We start from the raw sequence: 27,636 nt of genomic DNA, 5'->3' as shown, positions 1-27,636 counted from the left end.
CTGCCGTGCTACAACAGGTCCTAATCCCCTCCGAGGTCCAGCCAGCCGTGAAGTCACCTCCCTGGCACCTCATCCTGTGTGATATGTCAGGCTATGGTGGACATAACCAGTTCCCTGAGGGCCAGGAGAGAGAGAGGACTCCAGGCAGCTGCCCAGAGCTATCAAAGTAAAACCGCTCAGGACGTGTGAGAATAGCGACAGTGACGAGGCTGGGAGGGCATGGAATTGCTCCTGGGCACGAGTTCTCATGAACCAGGACAGTGAATCCCATCCCAGGGGAACACTGCAAAGTGAGGCAAGGAGGAAATGTGGGGATGATGTGGCATTGGGACAGAGGGATGTTGTGTCCAGACATCGGCCACAGAGATCTCCTCCACTGGGCTTTTCAGACCACAAGGAGGGGGCTGAGGTCTGATTGAACATGTACAGGAAGAGGATGTTCTTGTCTGTTGAGTCAGCAAAGTTATTTAACATCTTTCTGGTGCCAAACACGCAAGAATGAAGAAAAGAGACCCCTCCCCTGGAATGACTCAGAGGAGGGGGCTGATTGGTTGAATTGTGTTTCCCTCTCCCACTAGCTTCATCTGTTGAAGTTCTAACCCCCAGCACCTCAGAATGGAGCCTTATTTAGATGAAGACCAATGGGTTTCCAAGACACACAAAATAAAGTGTAAACGGTTGTGTTGCAAAGGCCTTAATAGCATCTTTTCACATCATATCTTCCACCAGACTCTTGCTGCAGCCACTCTGGATAAAACCACTTATTCCTTCCCTAGGCTTTTTCTTCGTCCAGAATACTTCCCACCTGATCACAAGGATGCTAATTCCTTACTTCTTTTAAGTCTTCCTCAAATATCTTTCCTGATGACCCCCACCCCCATGTTAAGCACCCCACCCCCATGTTAAATTAAAAAATATGATACCCACATAGTACTTGTGTGATCTTGAGTATCTTGAGTATCTTGAGTATGTGATTTTAGTTCCTCCAAGCCTCAGTTACCTCATGTGCAAAATACCTTCTTCATAAAATCATAGATGATTACTACATTTTATGTCATATTTTTACTGTTCTGAACAGAACAGATGATAATTTAAAAATTTAAGATTCTGGTGACCCTCTTTAAGAAGCTAACTCCTACTTAATCTACGGATGGCATAAAAATTTATCGAGTAAAGATGAAAGCGCTGAGGTCTTGAAGTCATTCTTTAAAATTAGGTCTCACTATTTCAGTCAGTCTTGATGACATGAAGATTCAAAGAGAGAACTTGCAAACTGAAAAGGCCCAGGTAAGAATACAAGTTTCCTATATATCTTAAAGGTAGTGTCATCTTTCAAATAGTTCCAGTTTGAGAGCACTCAACTCATTAAGGGGTTACTTGCGTTCACTATGGCTGCCTCAACAAAACACCACAAACTGTAGCTTAAACAGCAGGAATGAATTTTCTCAGGGTTCTGGAGACTGGTTGCCCAAGATCAAGGTGTCCTCAGGTTTAGTATCTCCCCAGGCCTCTCCCTGCCTTGCAGACAGCCGTCCTCTTTCTGCACCCCCATGTGTGTTTCTCCTCAGTAAATAGGAGACCCCAGTGTCTCTCCTCATTCTGTCAAATTTCCTTCTCTTTGGGGGCACCTGTGAATTTGGATCAGGACCCATGTTAATGACTTCATTTTAACCTAATCACCTCTTTATAGACTTTATCTTGATAGGTTACATTATGAGGTACTAGGGATTAGGACTTCAACATATTAACTGGGGGGAAGGGATGATTCAGCCCATGACAGGGACAGTTCCTATGAACTCTTAGGAAACATTTATCTGACTGACTTGAAAATCACAGCAGATAACAGTTTCTACTTAGGTTGTATGGCGTAACGAAAGTACCCAGGTAGCATTGGCTTGTAACATGAAAGTCTACTAATAAGTAGTAAGCTGGAGGCAGCTGCCCTTCTGCTCTGAGTGTCTCCTCAAATCCAGGAAGAGACGAAGGAGTAACTTTCAACTAGGACTTGCCATTCTCATAATAAAGGGAAAAGGGGGGACATTTGGTGCAAACACACACACAACTCATAAGACTTTCATTATGGGCTACTATAAGCATCATACCACGAGCTTTTATTTAGAGAAAGTATTCACTTGGCTTTGACACGCAAGCTAACAAATGGATGTTCACCCTCCACAGGGAATTTGGCAAGTTGATACCAGCAATGAGGCTGTATCATCCCACCACAGGCAGTGCGGCACAATGAACTCAGAACAATAATACAATCTACCAGAAGATATTTCAGGGATTCCCTGAAATGCACCATTCATTATGGTTCTAAAAAAAGATGTAAGGGGCCTCCCAGACGGTGCAATGGGTTAAGTCTCAGCACTATGAAGCTATCCACAGTGGCAAAAGTTCGATCCCTGTCCTGGGAGCTGACTCACATGGTGCAGCAGACCTCTCTTGTCTCCCCACTGTTCCCCTCAGCAGTGGATTTCAGTAGATCTGCCTGTTCTGCTCCCCACTCTGTCTCTGGTGAATCCTCTCACCCCCCGCACCTCTGGCTTGCACCCTGGCTCTTGTATGCATAGATCTTTTAAAAAACAGATAAAATAAGATGTAAGGAAGGAAAGTTTTATCAAGTTTGCCAGAGATGATAAGAAATTCTAGAAAAATACATCAGTCAATTTTCTACTTTAGGATGATGGGTTACTAATAAACCAAAGAGGATGTAGAGTGCCTTCTATAAGAAGGATTTGCTTAAAGATTATCTTGAGATAATCTTAACCAAAGTACTTTATTGAGGATTCACAGAGTTTAATGTTTTCAGCCATTTAGAAAATGTTTAACTGATAACAACAAAATTCCTAAGCCATATGAGGGTTGACTGTCAACCCTTGTTAAAATGATGAAAGCAAAATATTCATCTCCCATTCTCCTTAGTGCTTACCGGGGCTCCAGCTTCTACCCCCTTCTACATTCACCCCAGGATGTGTTCTCAAGCCTAGTGTTATCTTTATCTCTTGCCTTCTCTAGTGTATTGTACCTTTATATATTAGGATGATGGCACATTTGCAAGACCTCTCAGTCTCCAAGGATAATGACCATCCTGACTGACAACACAATGAATAGGCTTTCCTTGTTTTGGGATGTGTTTCTTCACGCCTGGCCTCTTTCACTCAACATTAGCTTTGTTGTGGTAGATTGTTCACCCAAGTTGATGTCCATAATTACATCATGTGATTATATCACAATACACTGACCCATTCTTTTCTTGATGAACATTTCGAGAATGTCCAGTTGGAAGCGATTACAAGGGGGGCTACTATGAACATTCTAGTTCATTTCTTTCAAGGAACTCTATGACTTTGTTTAGCTCAGAAACGAGGGTCAGAGGATGTGTCTATATTCAGATTTGTTTTCTAAAATGGTTTCACCATCTTCTATACTTCTGAAAAGGTTTCACATTCATTCATAAGTTATTTAATACCATACTTCCAAAAGAAGCAGAATTCAGATCTTCTGAATCCATGGTCATTTCAATAAATGCTAAACATTTCCATGCTACTTTCCTCATGAAAATTCCTTGCTGCCTTTCTCCTTTAATGCCACTGAGATGGATAAACATATAGTCACCCAAAAGGCTTACTTACTTCAAAGAAGGTTAGTGGAGGTGCCAAAGAATAACTCTAATTGTGTTGATTTTGGGGTCCAGAAGAGTTCAATCAATAGGAAGGAAAGCAAAGCAATGGAGATCATTTCAGTAAAGCAACCTGGTCAACAGACTCACTCAAATCCCAGATGACAGATAATCTGAATAGAGCCATCCCTGATGAAACACAAAAGAAAACAGCAAGCCTGTCTTTGATCAAGCAAAGTTCAGGGCAAATGCTGTGGAAAGCTATTAAGCTCCCACTTCTACAAAGTAATCACAGGAACCAAAGGGAAACTTCAGCAGTCAAATCGACCCCCACCTCCCCACCCCCCACTTCCTCACCCCCATGTCCCCTGAATTTCACCTGTACCTGAGGTCACCATGAGAAGAAACAGAGCAGAAAAGATTAAGAAAGATGACAGAAGTCAAGCCCCAACCTCCTGGGGGCCCACTCAGGTGTGCGCATCTGCTCCCCGAATCTGTGGTGGTAATTAAAGAGAATGATTTTTACATTTCAAGATATTTTCAGTTTATCCCGCTCTGATGTCTGAATTTGAATGCAGCTGAAAGTTAAAGGTACTAATTAATTGTGAATCACTCCAATACTTGAATATAAGGCCTCTCGAGTCCAATGTGCAAATTTATGTAAAAACAATGTGAAAATTAGAAATGCATTGCCACATTTTTTTAACAAGAACTGTAGCACTTGTCTAGGCGAACAGACTGCTCATTTGCAAGCTGTCTATATGCAAAGCATTCTGCCCCTGGGAGCTTAAAATCTCCTTAGCACATCTTCTGAAATTTGAGAAGAGCTTCCTTCAGAAGCTTCTTTCTGCTGTCTACACTCCCCATGTCCCCATGCAGTGTGGCTGCCTTCAGCCCTGCACACTCACCCCGCCCTCACCCCGTCAAAGGTTGAACTGAAATTCAGTTTTTCCTGTTCCTTTAAAATGACTGTTCATGTAGAAAGAGGTAACTTCTGAATAAGCTAACTCCAAAAACATGACTGCGTTGATCTTCTGTGCATTGGAACGACAAGCTGCTTTGCTGTGAGGAAAAATTTTTTCTCAACAAAGAAAAGAGGTCGATGCCTTTGGTCTGCGATTCGTGAGACTAAAGTATGATAGAGATAAGCCTAGAACCCAGGTGTCCTCCATGCTAGCCTGGAGATTTTTATCCATTTTTGCTCTGATAAGCAGCGAGAGAGTACCCAGCTCCTTTACAGAGAGGATTCCCAAAAGAGGGATCTTATCCTCGATTGCTAGGACAAGAACATCTCAGCTTTTCAGATGTGGTAGTTACATGGCTGACATAAGCCAGAAGTTTTGAGGAGAACTCAGAGAACTTTTTTTAATTAATCTCTCTCTCTCTCTCTCTCTCTCTCCCTCCCTCCCCATTATTATCACATATGCCAATTGCAGATAATAGCACCTCTCTGTCCAAATGTTCAGGGTTTTCAGGACAGTAAAAACAAAATGGATTTCCAAAAATAAGGAAATGACATGCTTACAGCTAAATCTCACAATTCTACTCCAAATAATAGCCTGGTTTGAGCTTCTTGTCTGAGAAAAATTAAAAAATAACACCCACCAAAAAAATGAATGGGTAAAATAAATGTTTACTTGTTTCTAAATGCTATATAATGTCGCTCTAAAAATAAAACATTTGGAGATAAATCTAAGGAGAACCCAAGAAGATATTTATGCTAAAACAGAGTTAAATGTTAATAAAAGAAACAAAGAGGTAACATGAAAGAAATTTCCACTCCAAAGAAAAAAAAATTCAAAATCAACATTGCTCTCATGTTTGAAGTTCAAGCAGGGCAGTTGCTTTGAATACTGGTCAGGCCTACAAGGCTGGGAGACTGGAGCAGAGGCAGCTCTGACGAAGTCCAGATGCAGCAGCAGGGGGCGCAGGTGGCTCACCTGCCCTGGGCTGACTGGCACCTGAACCAAGAAGTGAACCAGAGGCCAGGCCCAGGAGATGTTAGCAGGGACCAGCAGGCAGGGCCAACTCACCCCACATGAGGAGAGGAAGAGCCCTTATACTTATTACCTAGCTAATTCTTCAGGCTGTGGGTACAAGAAGGGGGATAGGAAATGGGCTAGAAGGCAGAGCAGTTGGCAACCCACACACAGCAGTGGGCCTATACCTGTCCTGCCACCCTTATAGACATGACTTGATGTTGGCCCAGGAGCTCAATGCCAAATTCAAAGGATGTCATTCCTGGGCCTGTACTTGCTGGGAGGTTTTACCCTGTTCCCTCCTCTGCATGCTGACCCACTCTCACATTTACTCAGATCGTGGAAGAGCTTCATGAGCCCGTGGAGTTGCTCTGCAAATGCTGGTTTCAGTGGCGACCAATATGTTCACTTTCATTCACTCGGGATAACTGATCTCACTGGGACATCAGTGTTCTGAATCCTCACTCAGTTCCCAGTGTGGTCCCTGGATCTGTGTGCCCACCTGGGCATCCCCTGGGCTTGTTAGAATTGCAGATATCAGGACCCACTGGACTTGCAGAATCCGGAATTTGCATCTTAAATGGACCCCCAGGGATGAGGGCACACCAAATTTTCTAGAACTCATACATAACAAAAGCCCCAACCACAGCAGAGCAAAACCAAAGCAAATAATGGGGAGAAAGAAAAATACAAATGGCCAAGCTAGCCCTCTGGGGAACAGGATACCACAGAAGGAAACCAAAAACAAAGGAAAAAGAATGAAGAAACACTTTGAGTATTGTCTGGCACTATGAGGAAAGGAAATATAAGAATCATAAAAACCTCAGAAGGAGAAGAGAGAGAGAAGGGAACTGAGAATCTATTTAAGGAAACAGTAGAGGAGAACTTCCCAAACTGGAAGGAAATGAACATAAAAATTCAAGAAGTAAAAGGAATATTTAGATACCTAGATGAAAAGGAAACTATAGCAAGACACATAATAGTAAAACTCCCAAGAGTCCAAGTCAAAGAAAAACTGTAGAAGATGACAAGGTGGAAGAAATAAATAAACTATGACTGACTAAACTAACATCAGATCTCTCTAAAGAGACATTAAGGGTAAGAAGGGAATGGAATGACATACCCAAAATACTCCAAGAAAAAAAAGGACCAACCAAGAGCACTCTATCCTGCAAGGCTCTCCTCCTTATATAATAGAATGATAAAGACCATCCCAGCTAAAGAAAATCTTAGTGAGTTTGCATCCACTAAAACTCCCCTTCAAAGAGATATTAAAAGAAGCCTTAGGATCTAAATCAAAGAGAAGAACACAGACAAAGAATTTGTAACAGGGTGGTCCCCAGGAAAGGGGGAGGTTCCAGCTTCCCTGCCCCACCCAAGGGAGGGTGGAGCTGAACAGGAGGAGAGGAAGCTGGAGAAGAGACTGAGGAAGGAAGCAGGATGGAGCCAGGAGACCTGGAGGAGGCGCATGGAGCCTAGAGACATGTGAAGAAACTGCACTTGTCTTTTGGTCGTGGACTGGGTGACACAGATGTGGGTGAGACCCGTGGGGAGGTGACCATGGCAGCTTTTATCTTGATGTTGATTTTGCTCTTTTCCTTCCGGGCTTGTCCGGTTGTTTGTGACCCTTTTCTGTGGGTCCCCACTGGAAGATGCTTTAGACTTGTGGCAGGCTTTGGGGCCTTGCTCTGGGCCAATCCCATTTGGATGGACTTTTACCCACGAGGGGACGGGTAACTTTGGGTGCTTCATTTAGAAACTAGACTCTTTGCCTTACCTGTATTGTTTCCTAGTTTTATTAAAGTTCCTTCCCATTAAAGTCTCCTATGTTTTCTGTTGATGCGGCGGATGGCAGAACCCATTTAGAATAGGCAGGGTTGCGAGATTTTGGGCTGCCCCCTCCCTGTCCTATAACAGATTGAATAAGGAATTAAATAGAACCACAAATCTAGGAACAAAACAGCAGTGAGGGACATTTACATGTCAATAATTGCTCTAAACATAAATGGTCTGAACTCACCAACAAAAAGACACAGAGTATATAGCTGGATTTGGAAACAGAATCCAACATTTTGCTGCCTCCAAGAAACACACCTTAGCACCCAGAATAAACACAGCCAGAAGCTTTGTTGAAAGGGATTTCCCCAAGTCTGCACCATACTGAACTAAAAGTATCAATATTTCCATGTATCCGCTGGGGGGCCTTGAATAAAACACATCATCTCCTTGACCCCTTAAGTCCTCATCTCTAAAATGGGGATGCTAGCACTGTTTACAATAGCTAAGCTTTGGAAACAACCCAAATGCCCAAAAATAGATGACTGGATCAAGAAGATGTGGTACATCTACACCGTGGAATATTACTCAGCATTCAAAAAAGATAAACACATGCCATTTGCAGCAACATGGATGGCGCTGGAAGGGACCATGCTCAGCGAAATGAGCCAGAAAGAAAAAGAAAAATACCGGATGGTCTCACTCATAGCAGGAATCTAGAAAACTTAAATAAGGGATCAGGAAAATGAATAACTATAAGAAAGTGAAAATCAAAATCAACAAACAACTATGAACCAGAGACACTCTATGGGGGGTGCGGGGGGGTGAGGGGATGGATTGGGGTCAAAATAAGGGGGTTGCAATTGTATGGGGAATATAAAAATAAAATTTATTTAAAAATAAATAAATAAATAAAATATGTTAAATAATGGGAAAAAAATAAAAATAAAATAAAATGGGGATGCTAATCCTACTTGGGATGATGAAATTAAATGATAAATTAGACTTTGCCCTGTCAATTGTGAATCATGACTGGAATATTCAATTTTATTCTTATACTGCATCCTGACTCAATAATTGGTTTATAAACAACTGAGAACAGGCACAATCTCTCCTCTATCTCTTCAGTTTCCCGTATACCAGGTAACGCATTCTGCCCAGAAGGAGGCTGACTATTTGACATTTACAAAAATCAACCTTGTCTGGAACTGCTGATCAATCCCTGCCATGCCATCCCCTGAAAAAAAAACTCTAATTTCAAATCCTGAATCAAGCACAAAGAGCTCCTGTCACTTTGACCTAATCCTCTGAGGTTCATCCCTCTAAATAATTGTATTGTCTCTATCTGTAAAGCACTTTGTTACTATGGTGACACACACATAATTATGTGTGTAAGTGATTGAGAGTGGCTCTCCCAGCCAGCCAGCCACCTTCCAATCAGACAACACAGAAAACACTGCCCTCCCTCATGGGACGCCCCTGTAGGTTTATATCAAGTCCCCACACATTTCTGGAACTCACATATATTTTATAAACACTAGAAACCAACATAAACCAACTTGCTGGTTAAACTGGGGGAGGAACTTGGCGATCTGGGCTCCAGTTGAGAGCCTACACTAACAGGCAATTTAACCCAGCACAAGACTCTTTTCAGGACCAACCCCCCTATTTAAAGTGAAATGAGGAACAGCAGGTTTTCCAACAACTTAATGCCCCCAACATCCTGTGGCATTCTTAGTTGATTTCCAGTGTCACTTAAGTGAAGTGATTTGGCCAACCTCTCCAGTATTAACCATTAACACGGCCCTTTTTTATATGGCACGGTTCATTATCATGCCAATAAATGATTAATTACAACTCTCTGTCTGGACCAATAATTTGACAGGGCGTTGATGATTCATATTTGTGCTGTGTTGTAATGCCCCTCTCGAAACTGACATACGAGCATTTATTGTTTTTTATGGCCACTTGGAGATGACTTTTGAAAGAGACACATGTTTAGGAAGCCTTTAAAAGTTCACCTGTGCTGGAGCAGGCTCTATTCTCCAGCAGGAGGGGTGGACTGGTGCCTCCTGAACTGGTGTGACCTGCCCAAGCAGCCGAGCCAGCAATGAATAATTCCATGGCCTGTGCGCCCGAAGCCACCGTGTGCAACGGTACATCCTGCGTGCTACCTGACAGCAACTTCAATGCCATTCTCAGCACGGTCCTGAGCACCGTGCTCACCATCCTGCTGGCCCTGGTCATGTTCTCCATGGGATGCAACGTGGACATCTGGAGGTTCCTCTGGCACATAAAGCGGCCGTGGGGCATCTGTGTGGGCTTCCTCTGTCAGTTCGGAATCATGCCCCTCACGGGATTCATCCTGTCAGTGGCCTTTGGCATCCTCCCAGTCCAAGCCGTGGTGGTGCTCATCATGGGATGCTGTCCCGGAGGAACGTCCTCCAACATCTTGGCCTATTGGGTCGACGGTGACATGGACTTGAGGTAAGAGACCCAGCCCTCCTAGCCTCGCTGTACAATAACTTAGTCATTGGAACTTGAGCTGATCATTCCTGTTGGGGTGTTTTCATCTCACGCAGTTAACAGGGAGTTGGATAATTGCTCAAAGATAACTTTGAGAAGAGGTTCAAAGTTTTTTGCCAAAAAGAAAATCTTTCCAAGCATTAAAATGCAGCTGAGAAAGTTTTCCTTCTGGTATTAGAAAAGAAAGGAGACAAGGAAACCTCAGTGGTACACAGGAACTCTGAACACAATTGCTATTTATCTAATTGCTCATTGAACACTAGGCCCTTTGAAACACCATGGCCAGCTCCACCAAATCCACCCAGTTCTCCAGACAAGCTTTTCCTGGTGTAAAACCTAAGAAAGAATTTGTATATTTGCTTCACTTCTACTGACATTGAAAGAAAAACAATTTTTTTTTAAATTATGCTTACCTTACTGTAAAATCAACAGAAAATGGTTTCTGTGCTTCCCACAGAGTAAACTAAATTGCTGTGTTTGCCCAATTCATCTCGTGCCGGTCTGAACTAGCACTGGGGGAGAAAAGCTAATAGAAATAAGATGTAGCATTAATGTGACGAACCCAGAATGTTAATGACAAGAGTTGAATGGAGCAATGCCTCTTTCCCTACCTCCCCATCTCTCATTTGCCGGGAAGGGTGTGCATTTCTCCAACCAGCCAGGTGCTAATGGAGCCTGTGCCTATTAAAAGCGGTGCAGTAGGCAACCATCTCTGCTCAATCAGCAACTATCCACAGAAGAGAGACGCACAAAGTGTAGAAATGTAAACCCTGCAAGATCTGAACCAGTCTCCAGGCTGACTTAGTGCCTGGGGAGCAGCTGTGAGCTGGTCTCTGCTGGTGCCACTTGCTCCAGAAGGCAGAGAAACCCCAGACAAATGATACCCTTCCACTGAGGTCATACGGTATCTTCCTTGTGATAGATTTTGTTCCCAAGGAAAGTTCTGGAAGGAACAAAGGATGGCACCTGCTGTCCAGATTTAGCTCACCTGTGAAGCACTGTGCAGTCATCAGGTCTTTAGGGACGCCGACTAGTGTGACCTGCACATGGGCATGGTGTGCGGGCGGCTCCTAAATGTTGGCTAAGCCAAGAGCAAGAACTAAATTGTTTTTTTTTTTTTTTAAGATTTATTTATTTATTTATTTATACAAGCACTGGGTACAGTCAGAAGCACGGGAAGGTGAGAGAATTCACCAGAGCCAGAGCAGGGAGCAGAGCAGGCAGAAGGACTGAAGTACACTGCTGAGGGGAGCAGCGGGCGGCAGGAGAGGTCTGCGCGCCATGTGGGACCCTCCTCCGGTGGCCGGGGAGCAGCCGGGGATCGAACCGGCGCTGCAGAGGCTGTGGGTAGCTTCGCAACCCAGCGCTCAATCGCTGCGCCACCGGGGAGGCCCAAGAACTAAATTGTTGATGGGGCTTTGACATCCACTAGGCAGCTTTTCCATAGTTTCTGTAACTTTTCACAAACCAGAAGTCTTGTACCTCCACGTAATACAGAGGTGTCATTATTTCGTAAGACACAAAGGTGTGTGTCCTGCTGTCTTGTTTAACTGCAGAAACATCCCCTTCTCTGGGCTGTAACTGTAAAAATCTATTCTAAAAGCTCCAAATTTCACTTTTTTGTGATTTTCATAAAATCTTTTTTCTCTTGAAACTGAAAGTGATTAAGTAATCCTGTCTACTTCATATAACAATTCCTATAAAAAAAATCAAAAAATATACTAAGCATATTTGCCATATAGAAATGTTTAATATATTGAGGGTCCTGCAAAAATAAAGAAGACACAGAAGTAGAATTTGAAACCTCAGGGGCAAATATCCAGAGGAATCAGTATCTATGCGTCCTCCTGCAAGTGAAAGCAAACTCTGTAACAGGCCTCGAAATTTTTAATTCTCATCTTAGGAAAAGCCCACTGTCCAGACCCTCTTTGTCTGGTGGCTACTGCCAATGTTGCTCCAGTGCAGAATCCACTCTAGCAATGCCACGTCTCCAGAATGCAAACAAGACCTAAGAAAGACATGGCGCCCCCAAGATAGCCCCCACTTTATCTCATAAACGCTTCTCACATAGGAACTCCTTACCCTCTTACTTCTAAAGCTCTGTGGGACTATTTCCCAACACAAAGGATGAGAAACAAGAAGTAGGGGAAGCGTGTTGGAAGTGCATACCGCACATCCCACAGCAGCAAATGTCCCCCAAAAACCTGACTCGGGAAAAAAGACAGGATTCCTCGACGCAGCACATAGAGCCCAGTGCTTATTCTCAGGGCCAAGAGCTCTCTGAATACAACAGTCAGCAGAAGACATCACTGTGTGTAGCAAATAACTGTGTTTATCCAACGACCCAGGAGCACAAGAAAGAGTTTGAAGTGTGTTCAGCACCATGAGGACATGACCCATCACCTATGTTAGAGGAAATTCTTCAAATATGTCTTGAAAACAAATAAAGAGTAACACCTTGGCTATTGGGAAACGGATTTCCAACACTTCCAATTCTTCTGGACTGGGCACTGCATTAGCAAAATCTCATAGTCATTTATTTAGATGGGATCCTCCCTCCCATGTGTAGTCGGATTCTGTACTCTTGAGACTTTGCCTTGTCCTTTTCCACTTGAGCTCTAACAATCACAGTCAAGGTGTGATGACTAGTTTCAGAGCCTCTGCAGGCTAACAAGTCACGCCAAGGAGTCCCCCTCAGACACCACCTGAAACACCTACAGATTGGGGGGAACTTCTCTCTGTCAGTGCCTGTGAGGTCCTGAGATTCCTGGGTCTGCTGGGAAGTGGCAGATCTCACTCCCCTGGTCAGGTTGCCGGGACCCTGCCAGCAAGACACCAGACTGGTTTTTCAGGAGCTTTGATTGGCTCCAAAAAGTCAACATCAGTTCCTGATTTTATGCATATTCTCAAATATGACATTACAGTCAAGCCACAGGAACACAACCAGTGTTTCCTGTTGTGTCTTGTCATCAGGAGGACGAATTCTTACTGAACTTATACATATAACTATAGGAACATAAAAAATTGATATGGTCAATTATACCAACAGGTGTCTATGCTAGTTAGGTGGGTACCGCTCAATGCAACCAACGCAACTCCTCCTGGCTTAGCTTTCCAGGATGAGGTTCCTAGGAGAAGAAAGAAATCCCCCCTCAGCCTATCACTCCTTCTGCATACAATGGCGATGTTTGGTGACTTAGAAAAATAACGATGATGCACAAAATAACAGCCCTCATTCAGCATCAGAGAGGAGCGCAGAAATACAGCTCCCCTCTGAACACCCCAGTTTAGATAGCTGATGGGCACATGGGTATTTTTGCCTACGTCGTCCTGTGCATGGGCACCGTAGGCACAAAATGTTTCAGGGAAAAATGAAAAAGAAGATTGTTTCCAGTGGACACACTGGGGTCGGTGTCCACAGCCCGGGGGTCACACAGCCACCTGTGACCCTGTGTCTGCCCCATCCCGGACAGCCCCCAGTTCTAAATCTCACCTCTCTTAGCAAGAGGCCCAGTGCAGCATGCAAGAAGTTTTTCTTCTCTGATCCTTTGCTTGACTTCTTTGGGAATCCTGGCCCCTGCACTCTGTCCTCAGCACCCCTCCAACTCCTCCACTGCACACATTTCAACGTTCCCGTTGACAGTTTTCTACATTTTAGACTTTCCCAATTTTCCTACCGTATCCTTTGTTCTTTGGCCAATTATAGTTGCATTTTTCACCTTCCGGTTTAACGTTCACTTATTTTAGTTGTTCAACATCCGTGACCCAGTGACTTGTTGCAAATTCCAAGCAATCCCTCATTTCAGCCACATCCACAACTCAGCACTTCTTGTCTTTTGTTTTCCCTCAAAGGAACCAAGTTTGTGTCTCTCAAACAGTTTTTGTTTTATCTTACTACCTAATGTTCATTAGGGGTGACTAAGTGTCCTAGACAGCAGACGAACTCTGCGTGCATTTTAACCCTCAAATAATCCTCTGCAATCAGCATTATTATTTTCTGCATTTGACAGACGATAAGATTAAGTCTCCTGTTCCTAATCATGGTCATAGGGTCAAAACACATCAGAGTCAGAATTTGAATCCAGACTCACCCACTTACCCTTGCTCAGACTTTTATCCCTTTCTTGACGCTCTTACTCAGGTAGTTAGGTGGTAGCACCAGCTCATCCGGTAGCACCAGCTCATCCGCCTCCTCTGGTCTTTCAAACTTGGTGCTTCACATCTGATGTGACTGCCATCTTTGCGTTCCTTACCATGGACTTGGCCCAAATTCTCCGCATGTATTGAATTCGAGGCTGCATGCTGTTCTTTCTTTCATTTCCATTGTTGACATCTAGGCTCTTTATAAAATTCCAGGTTTTTTCATATAAAATGATCTCTTCCTTTGCCTAATATATTCTCCTCTATTGTTTCTTGAAATTATTACTCTGTGAATTGCCTTTCCTCTTGTTTTGAGTGGTTCGAGGCGCCTCTCATCTTAGCCCCCAGGACATGGCTTCTAGCCACCTGTTCTCCTGCCCGCTGCAGCGCTGCCGCCAAGCCAGGTCCTGCTCTTATCCTACCTGCCCCTCCTTGAGGTCCCTATGAAACTGCTCTTGCCAAACTCAAAACCATGGTACACCTTCATCAATTGTCTTCAAGATATTTCAAAATTTAAGTTTTCACAAAGGGATTTGAAAGAAAATACAAGAGCAGACTCCTAGAAGTTGTTCTTGTGGTTGAAAACAAAAAATTCTCAATCTTTCCAAGCCTTTGCTTTGCCATGACCCAAATAATGGACACTGCCACCCTCGCCACCCCCCACCCCCGGAATGACAGCTGCCCCTCCCCCCATCTGTAGACAGCACAGCAGATGCACTGGGAGGGGATTATGGGCACAATTGAAGCCCGTTTTAGTTTGTTTAAAAAATGAAAAAGGTCAACAGCATAGAAAGTGAGGAAGGGACAGAGGGATAATCACTGACAAACTCCAATTCTTTAATTATTAGTAGGACAAAGCACTATTTGTAACAAATTAACTCCCTGTTCTGGTGCAGGGCTCTGTGCTGACATCCGAGCTCTCCAGTTAACTTGCCGCCGTCACGGGCCAACGTCTCAGAAACATCTGACACCCATTTCCCACCTTGGTGCTGACACACGAGTCTAGCTCTGCTAAGACAAGTGGGTTTTTTCTAAATCCCTTAAACACATTTTAAGTGAGGTCATTCTTGGTTTTTTTAAAAATGATTATTAGGGACCTCCGCACCCCTGATGAACACTGTCCTCACTTTTTATTTTGCTGAACTGTGCTTAGATCCATTGAAACAAAATTCCTCAGGTCCAGATGCTTTCCTTAGCTTGTGCAAAGTGTGCTTTTGTTTGGAGGGTAGCAAAGGGTGTAAATAATTGAGCACTTTCGTCAAGTCTGCATTTAATACCTTTAAGACATTACTGCTTTGATAAGTCTCCATGCCGCAGCCACTAGAGAAAGAGCCTTTTAGAGAAATTGCTCTTAGTTTCCTACATTATGCTGAGGGAACACACACACTCCCCCCCATACCATAGACCCCTCACCATAGACCCCTCACCACACTCACATAGACACATACGCCCCACACCCCACACATACACCTCATACAAAGAACATGCACACACTCACATAGACACACACCACACACTGTGCCTGGATAGATAATGAGACAACTAGCTGCGTGAGCGCCTAGCCTTAGTCTCCTACCAGCCTCACTGGCTCACTAAGTCTTCAAGCCCAGAGGAGGCCACCATTGCAATGTCCACTCTCCGGATACGGAAACTGGCTAAGAGAAGTGAGGTGAGCACCCAGGGTCCCCCCCTAAGGGGGCCTGGCTGGAGAGCCCGGCCAGGCAGGAGCCACTGTGATCCATGCAGACTCCAGGCCGCTCCCTGGCAGGCGCACCCCCCTAACTGGGGAGCTCAGACACCCTCCTCCCTGCTTGGCCCTCTTTACCATCAGTCGCTTCGTTCCTCAAGCTCCAGCATTGGGCGCTACTCATCTGCTTTAAGGAAAGACAGGAGGCCTCCTGCCCGCGCGCTGTGCCCCCACGGGGCTGAGGACCCCACTTGTCCCAACATGACCTGACCGTGGTGAAGGCTCCCAGGGGCTGGCTGGGGTCACCGTGTTTGCTGTGATTTGCTGGGAGGTCCCAAGGGTGGCGCACCCAAGCCGCTTGTCTGATCACGAGTATAGACAGTCACGAAATACTCCATCTGACCCGCTGGGCACTGCGCAGTGTGGGCAGTGGGCACCGCTGTCCATCAGGCCTGAAGGTGCTGGCGGTGGAGTCCTTCAGTTCAGTCATCAATTAAAAACAAAAGACGCTCCCACAGAAAACCAGGGGGACCTCTCACCCTGCCCTTCCCTTCCAGCGTCAGCATGACCACCTGCTCCACGCTGCTGGCCTTGGGCATGATGCCGCTGTGTCTCTTCATCTACACCAAGATGTGGGCCGACGCAGGGACCATCGTGATTCCCTACACCAACATCGGTAAGGCCTTCCCCGCCGCCCCCAGGGAGACTCCAGAACGCATCTCCTGTGCCAGGCGGTTCCACAAGTCTGCAGCCAGGCCTGGCAGGATCGAAATTCCAAACCTGACCCCGTGGGAGGACCCGCGTTATCCCCCGCGGAAATGAGCAGGGAGGGGGGCCCGTTTCAGCAGAGCCCCATCCCCACCCCATGCCGCGGGCGGGTCCTGAGGAGGCAACATCACAGCCCCGCGAGGCCCTGTCCTTAACCCGAGTTCCTGGGACCAGGCGTCTGTTCCCGGCACACAGCAGAGAACGGGGCCGCTGGTGACTTCACAGCAGAACCTCCCTTTAGGCAGCCCGCTGCGGCCCCAGGGAGGCACTGGAGGGAACACACACCTGGTCACCTACGGCCAGTCACATCTGGTCCCTCACGGTCTCCCCCATCCCAAAGTCCCTTTGTCTGTTTCTAGAAAAACAGAAGATGGTGGGGGATGAAACTGTCAGCAATGTCAGGGGGGAAACGAGGTAGTGCTGGCCGACCCAGCCAGGCCTTCGCCGTGGAAGAGCAGACGGAGGTGAAACGACACATCAGTGCCCATCACCAGACACGTCCCGTGCTAAATGGGCTTCTTCAGCTGACACCCCAGTCTCCCTGGTCTCCCTGGTCAGCTCCCCAAAGGCACGTGGGTTTCGTGGCGAAGGGAACATGTAGGAGGAGGCGAAACGATGATTCAGAGAATGTTTATAAGGGGATCCCTGCCAGGATGGAGGCCGAGCTGGATGGCATCTAAAATCCCTTCTGCTTCTGAGAGTTTCTGCGATAAGACGTGCCTCAGATCTACACAACTGAATCAGGACCCACTTTCTTTCAGGACACTAGCTGAGGACAATCTGTATGGCTCTATTTCCAGAGAGTCGCTTCTCTCTTCTGTTCCCACATAGCCATTAGACAAAAAAAAAAAAAAATCTAAAGAGTCTCTTGACACACCCGTTCAATATGGGATTTTCCTGCACAAGGTCGCCTCACTGGCCCTGGGGAACTCCTTCACATGAGACATAATCTCCTGCAAACAAGTGTTAGGTGACTTTCCACCACCACCTGCCTATCCCTCAAGCTACTTAACTCTCATTCTGCTCCCTCCTAGGACTCTGTCCTGAGAAGTAAGGAATGCACTTAGCTCGAGTGCCATCCACGGTAGCCTCTCAAAGGGTCCACCAACTGAATAATTTTCATCCTACATCACTCACTGTTTTAGAGAAACATTTAAGCCTGAAACTATTGTTTTCTTGCTAGTCATTTCTTTCTGGAAAGGGCCCTATCGTGAAATGCAGTAATTCTAACTATGATGAGAATGACTTATATCACAGAGTTTAATGTGAATAAATTTTGAAAGGAAGAGAAAGTAAGAGAGAGTACTCAGCCCTTCACTGGAGGGAAAGGTCATCAGTAAAGAGGTAAAATGAAAGAAAAGAAAAAGAAAAAGAAAAAAAGAAAAGAAGATCTGAGGAAAAGATAGAAAAACTTTAAATGGGAATTTGAGAAATAGGTTTTTCCAGACCTATTTGCTACTATAATCATCTCACGACTGGACTTTCTAGTGCTTTAGTGCAGAAAAAATAAAGGACCTGATTGCTTCACCAGATGTGATCACCACTTTTTAAATGAGGAAATTAAGGGGCAGGATAACTGTTTAAATTGTCCACGATGACCAGGGATCAGGAAATACCCTCCTGAGCTGCTCTCTGCTCTGCTCTGTGGGACGCAGCAGGTGCAATCATGTTCTGCTGGTTCAATAACCATCCCCTGCACCCCTAGGGTCGTGACACCTGGAGGAGGAGTAGGAGGAGGTGCCTGCAGGTCAGGTACCACTAGGGAAACACTAACACTATCCTTCCTGCTCCTCTGAAACCTGCATTTGAGAGCAGCCGGTAGCGCCAAGTGTGTGTCCACTGAGTGTCACAAATACACTGCAGGGCAGACGTCATCCTGCCCACCCACTTCAAAAACTGGAAACCAGACTTGGGGAACTCAGTGTGCTCCCCAACCCCCCAGTTGTGACTAAAGTCCAATCCGAGCCCATCTGCTCCCAGCCTTGCATGACCCCATGCTCCACTCCCCTCTGCTCTCTGATTTCTGTCTACCTGTCTCTTCTTCTCTACTTCCTTAAACTGGGTTAAAGATCAAGTTGTGGTTCAAAAGCAGACACCTTTTCATCTAAGCAGGTATTTGACACAGAGAGTGCAGGTTTAGGAGTGAGTGATAAGGAAAAAGCAGAGCCTGGAGGAAGGCAGAGGAGCTCCCAACCCACTGGGGAGTAGAGTCACATGAACCCACCTCTTCAGGCCAGAGTCACACACTGAGTGGAAAGAAAGCAAACATGTCTTTCCAGTCAGCTTCAAGCCTGGGGACAGCTTCATCTGGTCTCACTTGGGCAGGAGAGGAATTGCAGTTCAGCCATGGATTTGGGCAAGTCGTCCTGCGTGAGTGTTTGTCCTGCTGCCTTGGGTTGGCCAAAGAGACAGAGACTCTTAACAAGAGGGCCCAACAGGGGAGGTGCACTCTTCACAATTCAAGACATTAAAAACATGTAACAAAACCTAGCCGCGCTCCCATTCAAGCACAGCCTTTGGGCCTGGGATTAAGTTACCGCGGGATAATCAATTTGTGTTGAGACAGGCTTCATCTAAGACCTCCCCAAGTTTTAGGAAATCATCTGGGACAGAGGAGAGATACCAGAGGTCCCCCCAAAGTATCAGGATATAAGGACACCCAGAAGGGATTTTTCTGGGTGTGCTTTTCAGCACCTCCATCAAAGGCTTTTTTCTATACCCACTGTTGGCCAAGTTTCCTTATCTCTGCCCCTCCCTATCTGTTTATTTGTATTCATTCTTGGTATCCTGAGGCATTAGTTAATCCCTTTGAGTAATTTCTTGGGGAAAAAAAATAATTGCTGAATCTTATATCACTGAGAGGCTACAAAGAAGTTATGTTTTTGTCACTGTTATATTCATTTCAAAGTCATATTTACCATCCTGGTATCTAGACTCCACCTTTCGGTCCTACTTCAATCTAATCCACATCAGAATTTCCATTACCCAAGTCTACTTTCTCCTACTGCTTTAAAAGGCTGTTTGAAGGGGGGCGGAAAAGCCCATGAGAAGCTAGAAGTTATTGGTGCTATATCTTACAAAAACAGCTATTGGACAAATCAGCATTAAATAATGCGGAGAAACAAACCACATATTCCAAGAACAGCAGTAAATTTAACACACGGTGATATTAAAATATGACTCTTTTATCTGCTTGGGTGAGCACGTTCCTGCAAAGAATTCTAATTACTTGAGAGGTTGCCAAATATATTATCTTACAGAAAATGGGAAGCATGCTTTTTGACCTATTCTCTCACCTCTCTGTTGTAGATTTGAATAACTGAAGTCACTCTTCACCAAAACTCATTGGTCTCCAGAATGCTTGGGAATTTGGACTTTTTCTTTTATTCTTACTGTTACAGGGCAAACCCCGATATGAAATGGGGTTGCCTGACTGTGGGTGCTCACCCGCGCGCTTAAAGGGGACTTACGAATGCTAAACTGCAGACACACACAAAAGGTTGATAAAAGGTTTATTTACAAGGGAAGGGGAGCTGGGGAAATGAATAACTCAGTAAGAAAAAGAGGGAGATATGTTCGTAAATGCGTCCTACCTGTTCCCCTGACCTGGAATCCCAATGACCCCGCAAGCTGGCAAAGAAAACCTAGCACAACTCGTGGCCAAGCCTCCAACCCCCAGGCCACATGGCCAGTTAAATACCCAGAGAGCCTAGTTGCTTAACGCCACCCTCAAGTCCTTCCAACCTTCCCTTTGGTGATCATGGGATTTGTAGTTGCCAGTGTCGTGGGGGTGGAGTCCACAAAGCCTGGATGGAGTTTGCTCAGGACGTCCTTACCCCTATCATCACTACCAGGACGAAACAGACAGATATTAAATATCAATGCACCACAGAACACATACACACATACAAGCTTTGAAAACGCATTTCTCCTAGGAGATAAGGATCCAAACACCAAACAAACCAAGATTCTGACAAATAAAAAGACAGTTGATTGGCACTATAAGGAATTCTAAGAAATTTACCCTGGATTCAGGGAAAGGATTTGTATCCTCAAGGTTATCAGTTCTCCTCAAGAATATCCTCCAGGGCCTCCCCGGTGGCAAAGCAGTTGAGCGCTGGGTTGCGAAGCTGCCCGCAGCCTCTGCGGCGCCGGTTCGATCCCCAGCTGCTCCCCGGCCACCAGAGGAGGGTCCCTCATGGCGCGCAGACCTCTCCTGCCGCCCGCTGCTCCCCTCAGCAGTGTACCTCGGTCCTTCTGCCTGCTCTGCTCCCCACTCTGGCTCTGGTGAATTCTCTCACCCTCCCGCGCTTCTGACTGTACCCAGTGCTTGCATAAATAAATAAATAAAAATAAATCAATCTCTAAAAAAAAAAGAAAATCAAATCTCTAAAAAAAAAAAAAAAGAATATCCTCTAGTGATATTAAACTATTTACTAGTGAGAGTAAATAAGTAGAGTAGTTCAAGGTTTGGGGGTTGGTTTTGGTTTTTGTTTTTTATCTCCCTTGTGTTTTCAAAGGGAGAGGGAAGCATCAGCTGAGTCTGGCTCAGGCTACTTGCTCCTGTTTTCCTCTCTCCTGTGCTGTGTGCTCTGTTGAACAAATGTTTTGTCATCTTCAGGGATATCTTTGGTGACTCTTGTGGTTCCTGTTTCCATTGGGATATTTGTTAATCACAAATGGCCCGAGAAAGCCAAGATCATACTTAAGGTAAGCATATCCTGCTCTAGGCATCACAGGCCAGAGCCCCAGGGTGGGAACTGAGTTGCGGGCTCTTCCCACCCACTTGATTGCTTCTCATTGTCTTATGACCCCCTCCGAGGGGGCTTGATGTTACCCCACACACATCCTCTCTTCCAGAGCACCCTGCCTTGCCCCAGCCATGGGCAAATTCCTATCGACCCTTTGAGATACCCAGTCCAAGCATCACTTCTCGATTTTTCTCTACTCCGTCTTCCCGTAGCCCTTTGCTCTTATTTCTGCTATGTGGGTTTGTAGTAAAAAATATATTTAGACAGCTGTCTCAGAAGATAAGTCATGTCTTTCTTATCTCTGTATCCATATTGCCTGTGACAATTGGTTGAATACATATACATGTGTGTATATATAATACACATAATTGTTATGAATAATATATTATATGTTATATAGAATTATATATTATATTATGTTATATAGTATATATAATATAATTATTACCATTCTAGCTAGAAGATGTGGCTATTAATATATAATATGTATTATTTATATGTAATATAGTATATAAAAATGTATTTATAGGTATATACACATACAGAGAGAGAGCTGTAGAGATAGGGATAGACAGAGGTAGACCTATTTCACTGTTGAGGAGGCAAAATAAGCTGTTTGACATTTTTGTTTCACTGGATGAAAAAAAATGTATAATCTCCAATTTTTTTAATTTGAAAAGGCAATAGCAATGGTGGCTTTAGTTTCCATATGCCGTTTTAACTTTTTGGGAGTTTTACATACATTTGCCTGTTACTCTAACAGCCATAAAACATGATTATGGCAGGATGTGAGTCCCATGTGGGATGCAGGATCTAAGGTTGCCGAGGTTCGCGCTTGGCCAAAGGCAGGGGTGGGGGTGGCAAATCAGCAGCCAGGCTTATGTGCAGTTTGCTTTCCCTGCCGTCCTCGGCCCCAGGACCGGGTGCAAGCTGGCGCACCTGCTCTCCCAGCAGGACCCCAATATGCCCCGCTGCTGCCTCAAAAATTAAAAGGCAGGGCCAGCCCGAGGGCGCAGAGGAAACCAACGCTCGCCTCCCAGAGGAAAGGGTTTGCTGGGTGTCTGCTCTGTGAGCATCTGGGGACTGGCTTGACGGGCGGTTCTCGGGTCTTGTTCCATGCAGGTGGGCTCTGTCGCGGGCGCCATCCTGATCGTGCTCATTGCGGTGGTCGGCGGGGTCCTGTACCAGAGCGCCTGGATCATCGAGCCCAAGCTCTGGATCATAGGAACCCTCTTCCCCATGGCTGGCTACTCCCTGGGGTTCTTTCTGGCTAGAATAGCTGGCCAGCCCTGGCACAGGTAGGGTGTTTCAGAAAATGGAACTGGGGGTTTTCTTCTGTTATAGCTGGGGTGGTCACTCTCTGGGAGGGCAGTGGGGAAACACCCAGGCAGGATGACCTGAAAATGGAGAAGCAGCGTCTCAGCATTCTGGAGGCCAGAAGTCTGGTGTGCCTGCAGGATGGCATGCGGGAGGGAGGCCTAGTCTGCCCAGCCTCTCCCTGGGCTCATAGATGGCCATTTTCTCCTTATTTCCTGGCACATCGCCAGGAAGTCTGTGTCCAAACTCCACCTTTTTATAAGGACACCTGTCATATAGGATTAAGGTCCACCCTCATCATCTCGTCTTAACCAATTACATCTACAGTGACCCCTTTTCCAAATAAGGTCACACTCAAGTGCCCCCAGGACACCTGCCCCTTCTGTTCACATTCTCCTGGACATCCTTCCACTACCACGCGTCCTTATTGTCCGAGCAGAGTGACCTTGACTCAAGACCTGGACGGGCCTTGTGCACGCCAAGGTTCCAAGGCCCGCGGTTGGGTGAGCTTATCCCCCAAAGGCACTGAATATTAAAACTGGGTTGGAATCCATGGGTTTGGTGCTGTGGATTTTGGTGCCAATTCTCACTCGTCCATCTGAGTCACAGGCAGAGAGAGAAGTGGGCGTGTGTGTGTGTGTGAGTCTGAGAAAGAGGGGTGCAGTGCTGGGCAGTGAAAGGCAGAGTGGCCCCCCACCCCGAAGGCAGCTGCCTGGACTGCACCCACCTCCCATCTACCAGCTGCAGGCCGGGCCACTCCTGCACTTTCAGTGACTTTGTCATCTGCAGGAAAGGGCTGTCACTGCATGCACATTTTTGATAAAGACTGAATCGGAAAAACAAAACCAATTTAAAAAATAAAACAGCCATCACTATGCCCTCTCCTGAGTCCTCTCTCACCCCCTGCACTGTCTCCAGTCACTGTCACAATGAAAAGAGAGAAGTAACGCTCCTTTGCCACTTAAGTGACACCAGCTAGGTGAACTCCTGCCTGCTTGGGTTTTTCTCTATTAGATCTGATTTCAATGTGTATATATTTATGCAATATATAATTGTAAACTTAATAATAACATAAATATGTCCAGTAGTAATTATGCATTACTTATTAGTATATTTTGTCATGTATTAAAAATATTAGTATATTTTGTGATATAAGTTTTATATTTATATATACATATAGACTAGATGAGCTAGAGATATAGGCCACCACTCCAGGGCAAATTTAACTAGTTGATGTTCTTTCTTTTCTGGACAAAAAAAAAATAATATAATCTCCAAATTCTTTTTTTTTTTATTTTTTTTAGATTTATTTATTTATTTATTTATACAAGCACTGGGTACAGTCAGAAGCGCGGGAGGGTGAGAGAATTCGCCAGAGCCAGAGCGGGGAGCAGAGCAGGCAGAAGGACCGAAGTACACTGCTGGGGGAGCAGCGGGCGGCAGGAGAGGTCTGCGCGCCATGTGGGACCCTCCTCCGGTGGCCGGGGAGCAGCCGGGGATCGAACCGGCTCTGCAGAGGCTGCGGGCAGCTTCGCAACCCAGCGCTCAACCTCTGCGCCACCGGGGAGGCCCTCCAAATTCTTTTTTAAAGTGAAAGGGAGAAAACAGTCATGGCAGTGGCTATTGTTTGCCTATACCTTTTTCACCGTTATATATCTGTATTCTCATTATCATAACAGTGATAAAAGTGACTATGGTAATATTTAGATATATAGAATATATAGATTATATATAATATAGATATTCATTCACATATAATACACTACCTAGTAATATATTAATATATTTCAATAGAAAAAGAACCATATTGAATAAATATATATGGAGAGCAGATACAGAGACAGTGCATATGTGTAGTCCTCAGTAGATCTGCTTTGGACGTTTCCTAAGCACAAAGCCCCACGACGAGCTGACCCCCAGGCCTCTCCCCGCTCCCCTAGGTGCAGGACGGTGGCTCTGGAGACAGGCATGCAGAACACCCAGCTGTGCTCCACCATCGTGCAGCTGTCCTTCACGCCCGAGGAGCTCAACCTTGTGTTCACCTTCCCGCTCATCTACAGCATCTTCCAGCTGGCCTTCGCCGGGATATTCCTGGGAAGTAAGTCGTCGTGCTCACCCCCCTTCATCCCGACATTCACTCTGGACAGATCCTGATAAGGCCTTATTATTCCCTTATTCTTTTGCTTGTTTCACTTCTTCTGGCAGTAAATTATATAAATTAATCGCTTTCTCTGGCAATCAAATAAGTGGGTGGAAAATGCCACCCGTCGTATTCTCACAACTTCCCAGCTATGGTGAAAAGAAAGTAATTTTACCAAAACGTTCTAGTCAAGATTTTTAAGCAAAAACAATTGGAGACCAATTCTGTCCAGTGACTTTCTTTTCCTCGGTAATTAGGGAGGCACATTAACCTGGCAGGACCATTTCGTGGTGTGCCCCCAACGGGCTTCAGAAACTCTGGACTGGTCATTCTCTCAAAGCTTCATTTTGAGATGCTTTGTAAATATAGGATATTTATCAGAAAATGTGTACAGAGGCTGTTTATCAGGCGAAGTGATTGTAGAAGTCAGACGGGGGTGTGTGCCTGGAGTATGGGGGTACAGACCTAACTACATAGGCAATACCCACAGCGTTGGAACAGCTGACACCAACATGTGCTTTGCTTACAGACCTAGACCTTGGCGTGGCTGAGCTGATTCCCTCATTACAGTCTCACTTAGTATATGGCTTGGAGCCACCAGCCCCTGCCACCTGTTAGCTTCCACCTACTTGCAACTTTTCTCTATATTTTGATCCCCAAAACTGATGATATTTAACCCCTATTTTTAAATTTTAATTTTTTAATACTCTTCCTTTTATAATCTTCATAGCACTGTCGAGGACATGGGGGATGGTATAGGGAATACGAATGACAAAATCCATGTAAACCTATACCCGTAAGATGCCAGAGACTCCGTTGGGTTTGGGTTTGGTTTTATTTTTTCACTGATCTCCGACCAGAACAGCCCCTCCGGCCCCCCAGGGGAGCAGTGAGTGGGGCAGGGAGAGCAGTGACCACACACCCCACCCCAGGGTCCTCGACTTGGCTCCTTAGCGTGTCTTGTCTTTGTCAAGGGTGCTACGGGGAGCTGGTAGGCAGGGCAGGAACATCACAGGGTACCGCCTGCAGGGCTGATACCTGTGGAAGTCAGGTTAGCTGGTGTCCCCTGGAGTTCTGTGCAGCTGTCCTGCTCGGCCACCAGTGAACAAGTAGCCTCCAGCTGACAGAAAAGGCAAACTGCTTTTTTTTTTCCCCAAGATGAACTGAGCTGTAGGCCAGAGGTGCGGGGCAGGGATGGGTGAGAGGATTCACCAGAGATAGAGTGGGGAGCAGAATGGGTGGATCCACTGAAACACACTGCTAAGGGGAGCAGCGGGGAGACAGGAGAGGTCTGCTGTGCCATGTGGGTCACCTCCCAGGCTGGGGATTGAACTCGTGCCACAGTGGCTGGAGACAGCTTGATAGGGCTGAGACTTTAACCCTTGTGCCACCAGGGAGGCCCAAGGCAAACTGCTTTTAAGCCATCAGTTAGAGTCATTGTTCAAAGTATGTTTACAATTTCTTGTTAAGCAACTTGCTTAACCGCCTGTGCATTGTTTTCTAGTGTATGCGGCATACAGGAAATGTTATCCGAGAAACAGAGTGGAGCTTCCAGAGAGCGAAGACGGTAAAGAGGCAGTGACCGATTCATCACGCTATCAGGTGAATGAAGGATTTCAAGCCGATGAGAGTGGACACTCAATGGACAAAGAAGAATCCTAAGGAATATACTTCAGCTATTCCAATATTGCATTCCTCGTTTTTGATGGGATATTTGGCCGGAAAAGTGAAAATTTTCATTTCAATTGAGGCCAGATGTTGGTTTTGGTATCAAGTAGCTGGCGGTTCCATTCTCTAACATCATGTATATTTAAATGTGTGTGTGTAAATACATATATATATATGTACATATATATACTGCCTTTGAAATATGCCCCAAAAAAATATGCCAAAAAAATCTGCAACTCTCAGAACCTGAAATAGGTACCACGGATAACCCCAGAGTTCCTGGACTGAATCTCACAACGCACCTGATGTTTTACTAAACTACATGACATGAGTTAATATTGTAAATTGATCAAGAGTTTCTCCAGTATTTATGATCATAAAGAAATTGAAGGTTTTCCCCTCCCATTTTAATTATTATTTTGAAAGTGTTGCAACTATTTATTTATATAATAAATTTGTTTTTGAAAACAACTTGCCTTTCTCCAGTGACAATCAAAAGCAAAAGTGAGAGAGAAGACCTACTAATATAATTCAAGAACCACAGTAGAATCCCACCCATAACTCACCGGAGATGCTGTGTGAGTGTGGCTTCGGCTCAGCAGTCCAATGACGCCCACTAGATTTGGGGGGCAAACAGAGTTCTTTCACATGCCTTGAAATTGCCAAAGAACTCATGTCCTGAAATGAGACTTCCTCAAGGTGTGTCTGGCTGAGGCGGGTTTACACCACCTAATAAGACAACTTTATGGTTCTTATGTATGTGTGTGTGTGTGTGTGTGTGTGTGTGTGTGTGTGTGTGTGTATGAGAGAGAGAGAGACAGAGAGACAGAGACAGAGACATCATGGAGCAGAGGAGCAGAAGGGAGGTGCAAAGACAGCAGAAATGTTGGAAGAAATGCCTCAATTCCAAACCAGGCGAGCTGGATTCCAGGGAAGGTCATAGAAGTAGACAGAGAAGCACAATAAAGGCCCATGGAAAGGCAGGACTAGAGGCAGCCACCGTGCAGAGGTAAGTGAGGATAAGAATGGAGTCAGGGAGCGATGGGGGAGGTGAATACCAAGCAGGGGCAGGAAGAGGGGTGTGTCCAGCCCAGGAGGGGGATGGGCATTGGCCAGTTGTTTGGACGTGTCAGTAGCTGTAACAAGAGGAGACCAGGAGAGGCAAGGGGGGAATCAACTAGTCATGGGGTGTCCATGAAGGGGGCTGATTTAATTCTCTTTCCCTCATTCCACAGCAAGAGGGAGGCACATTCTTAAATCTG

The 27,636-nt window shown here is 45.4% G+C and overlaps 1 protein-coding gene across 1 annotated transcript; it reads left to right on the top strand.

Annotated features, from left to right (window-relative positions):
- Window positions 1–9,487: 9,487 nt before the first annotated feature.
- Window positions 9,488–24,720, top strand: SLC10A2 (solute carrier family 10 member 2; the record flags this gene model as incomplete). Its single annotated transcript, XM_084234913.1, has 5 exons — window positions 9,488–9,864; window positions 16,288–16,406; window positions 21,120–21,208; window positions 22,372–22,547; window positions 24,507–24,720. The coding sequence occupies 5 exons, from the start codon at window positions 9,488–9,490 to the stop codon at window positions 24,718–24,720; spliced, it is 975 nt and encodes a 324-aa protein (XP_084091039.1).
- Between the last annotated feature and the right edge of the window lie 2,916 nt (window positions 24,721–27,636).

Source organism: Talpa europaea (assembly GCF_964194135.1).
Source record: "Talpa europaea genome assembly, chromosome: 6".
NCBI classification, from domain to species: Eukaryota; Metazoa; Chordata; class Mammalia; order Eulipotyphla; family Talpidae; genus Talpa; species Talpa europaea.
Note: the sequence above shows the minus strand (reverse complement) of the source record. Positions and strands in the feature narration are given on the sequence as shown.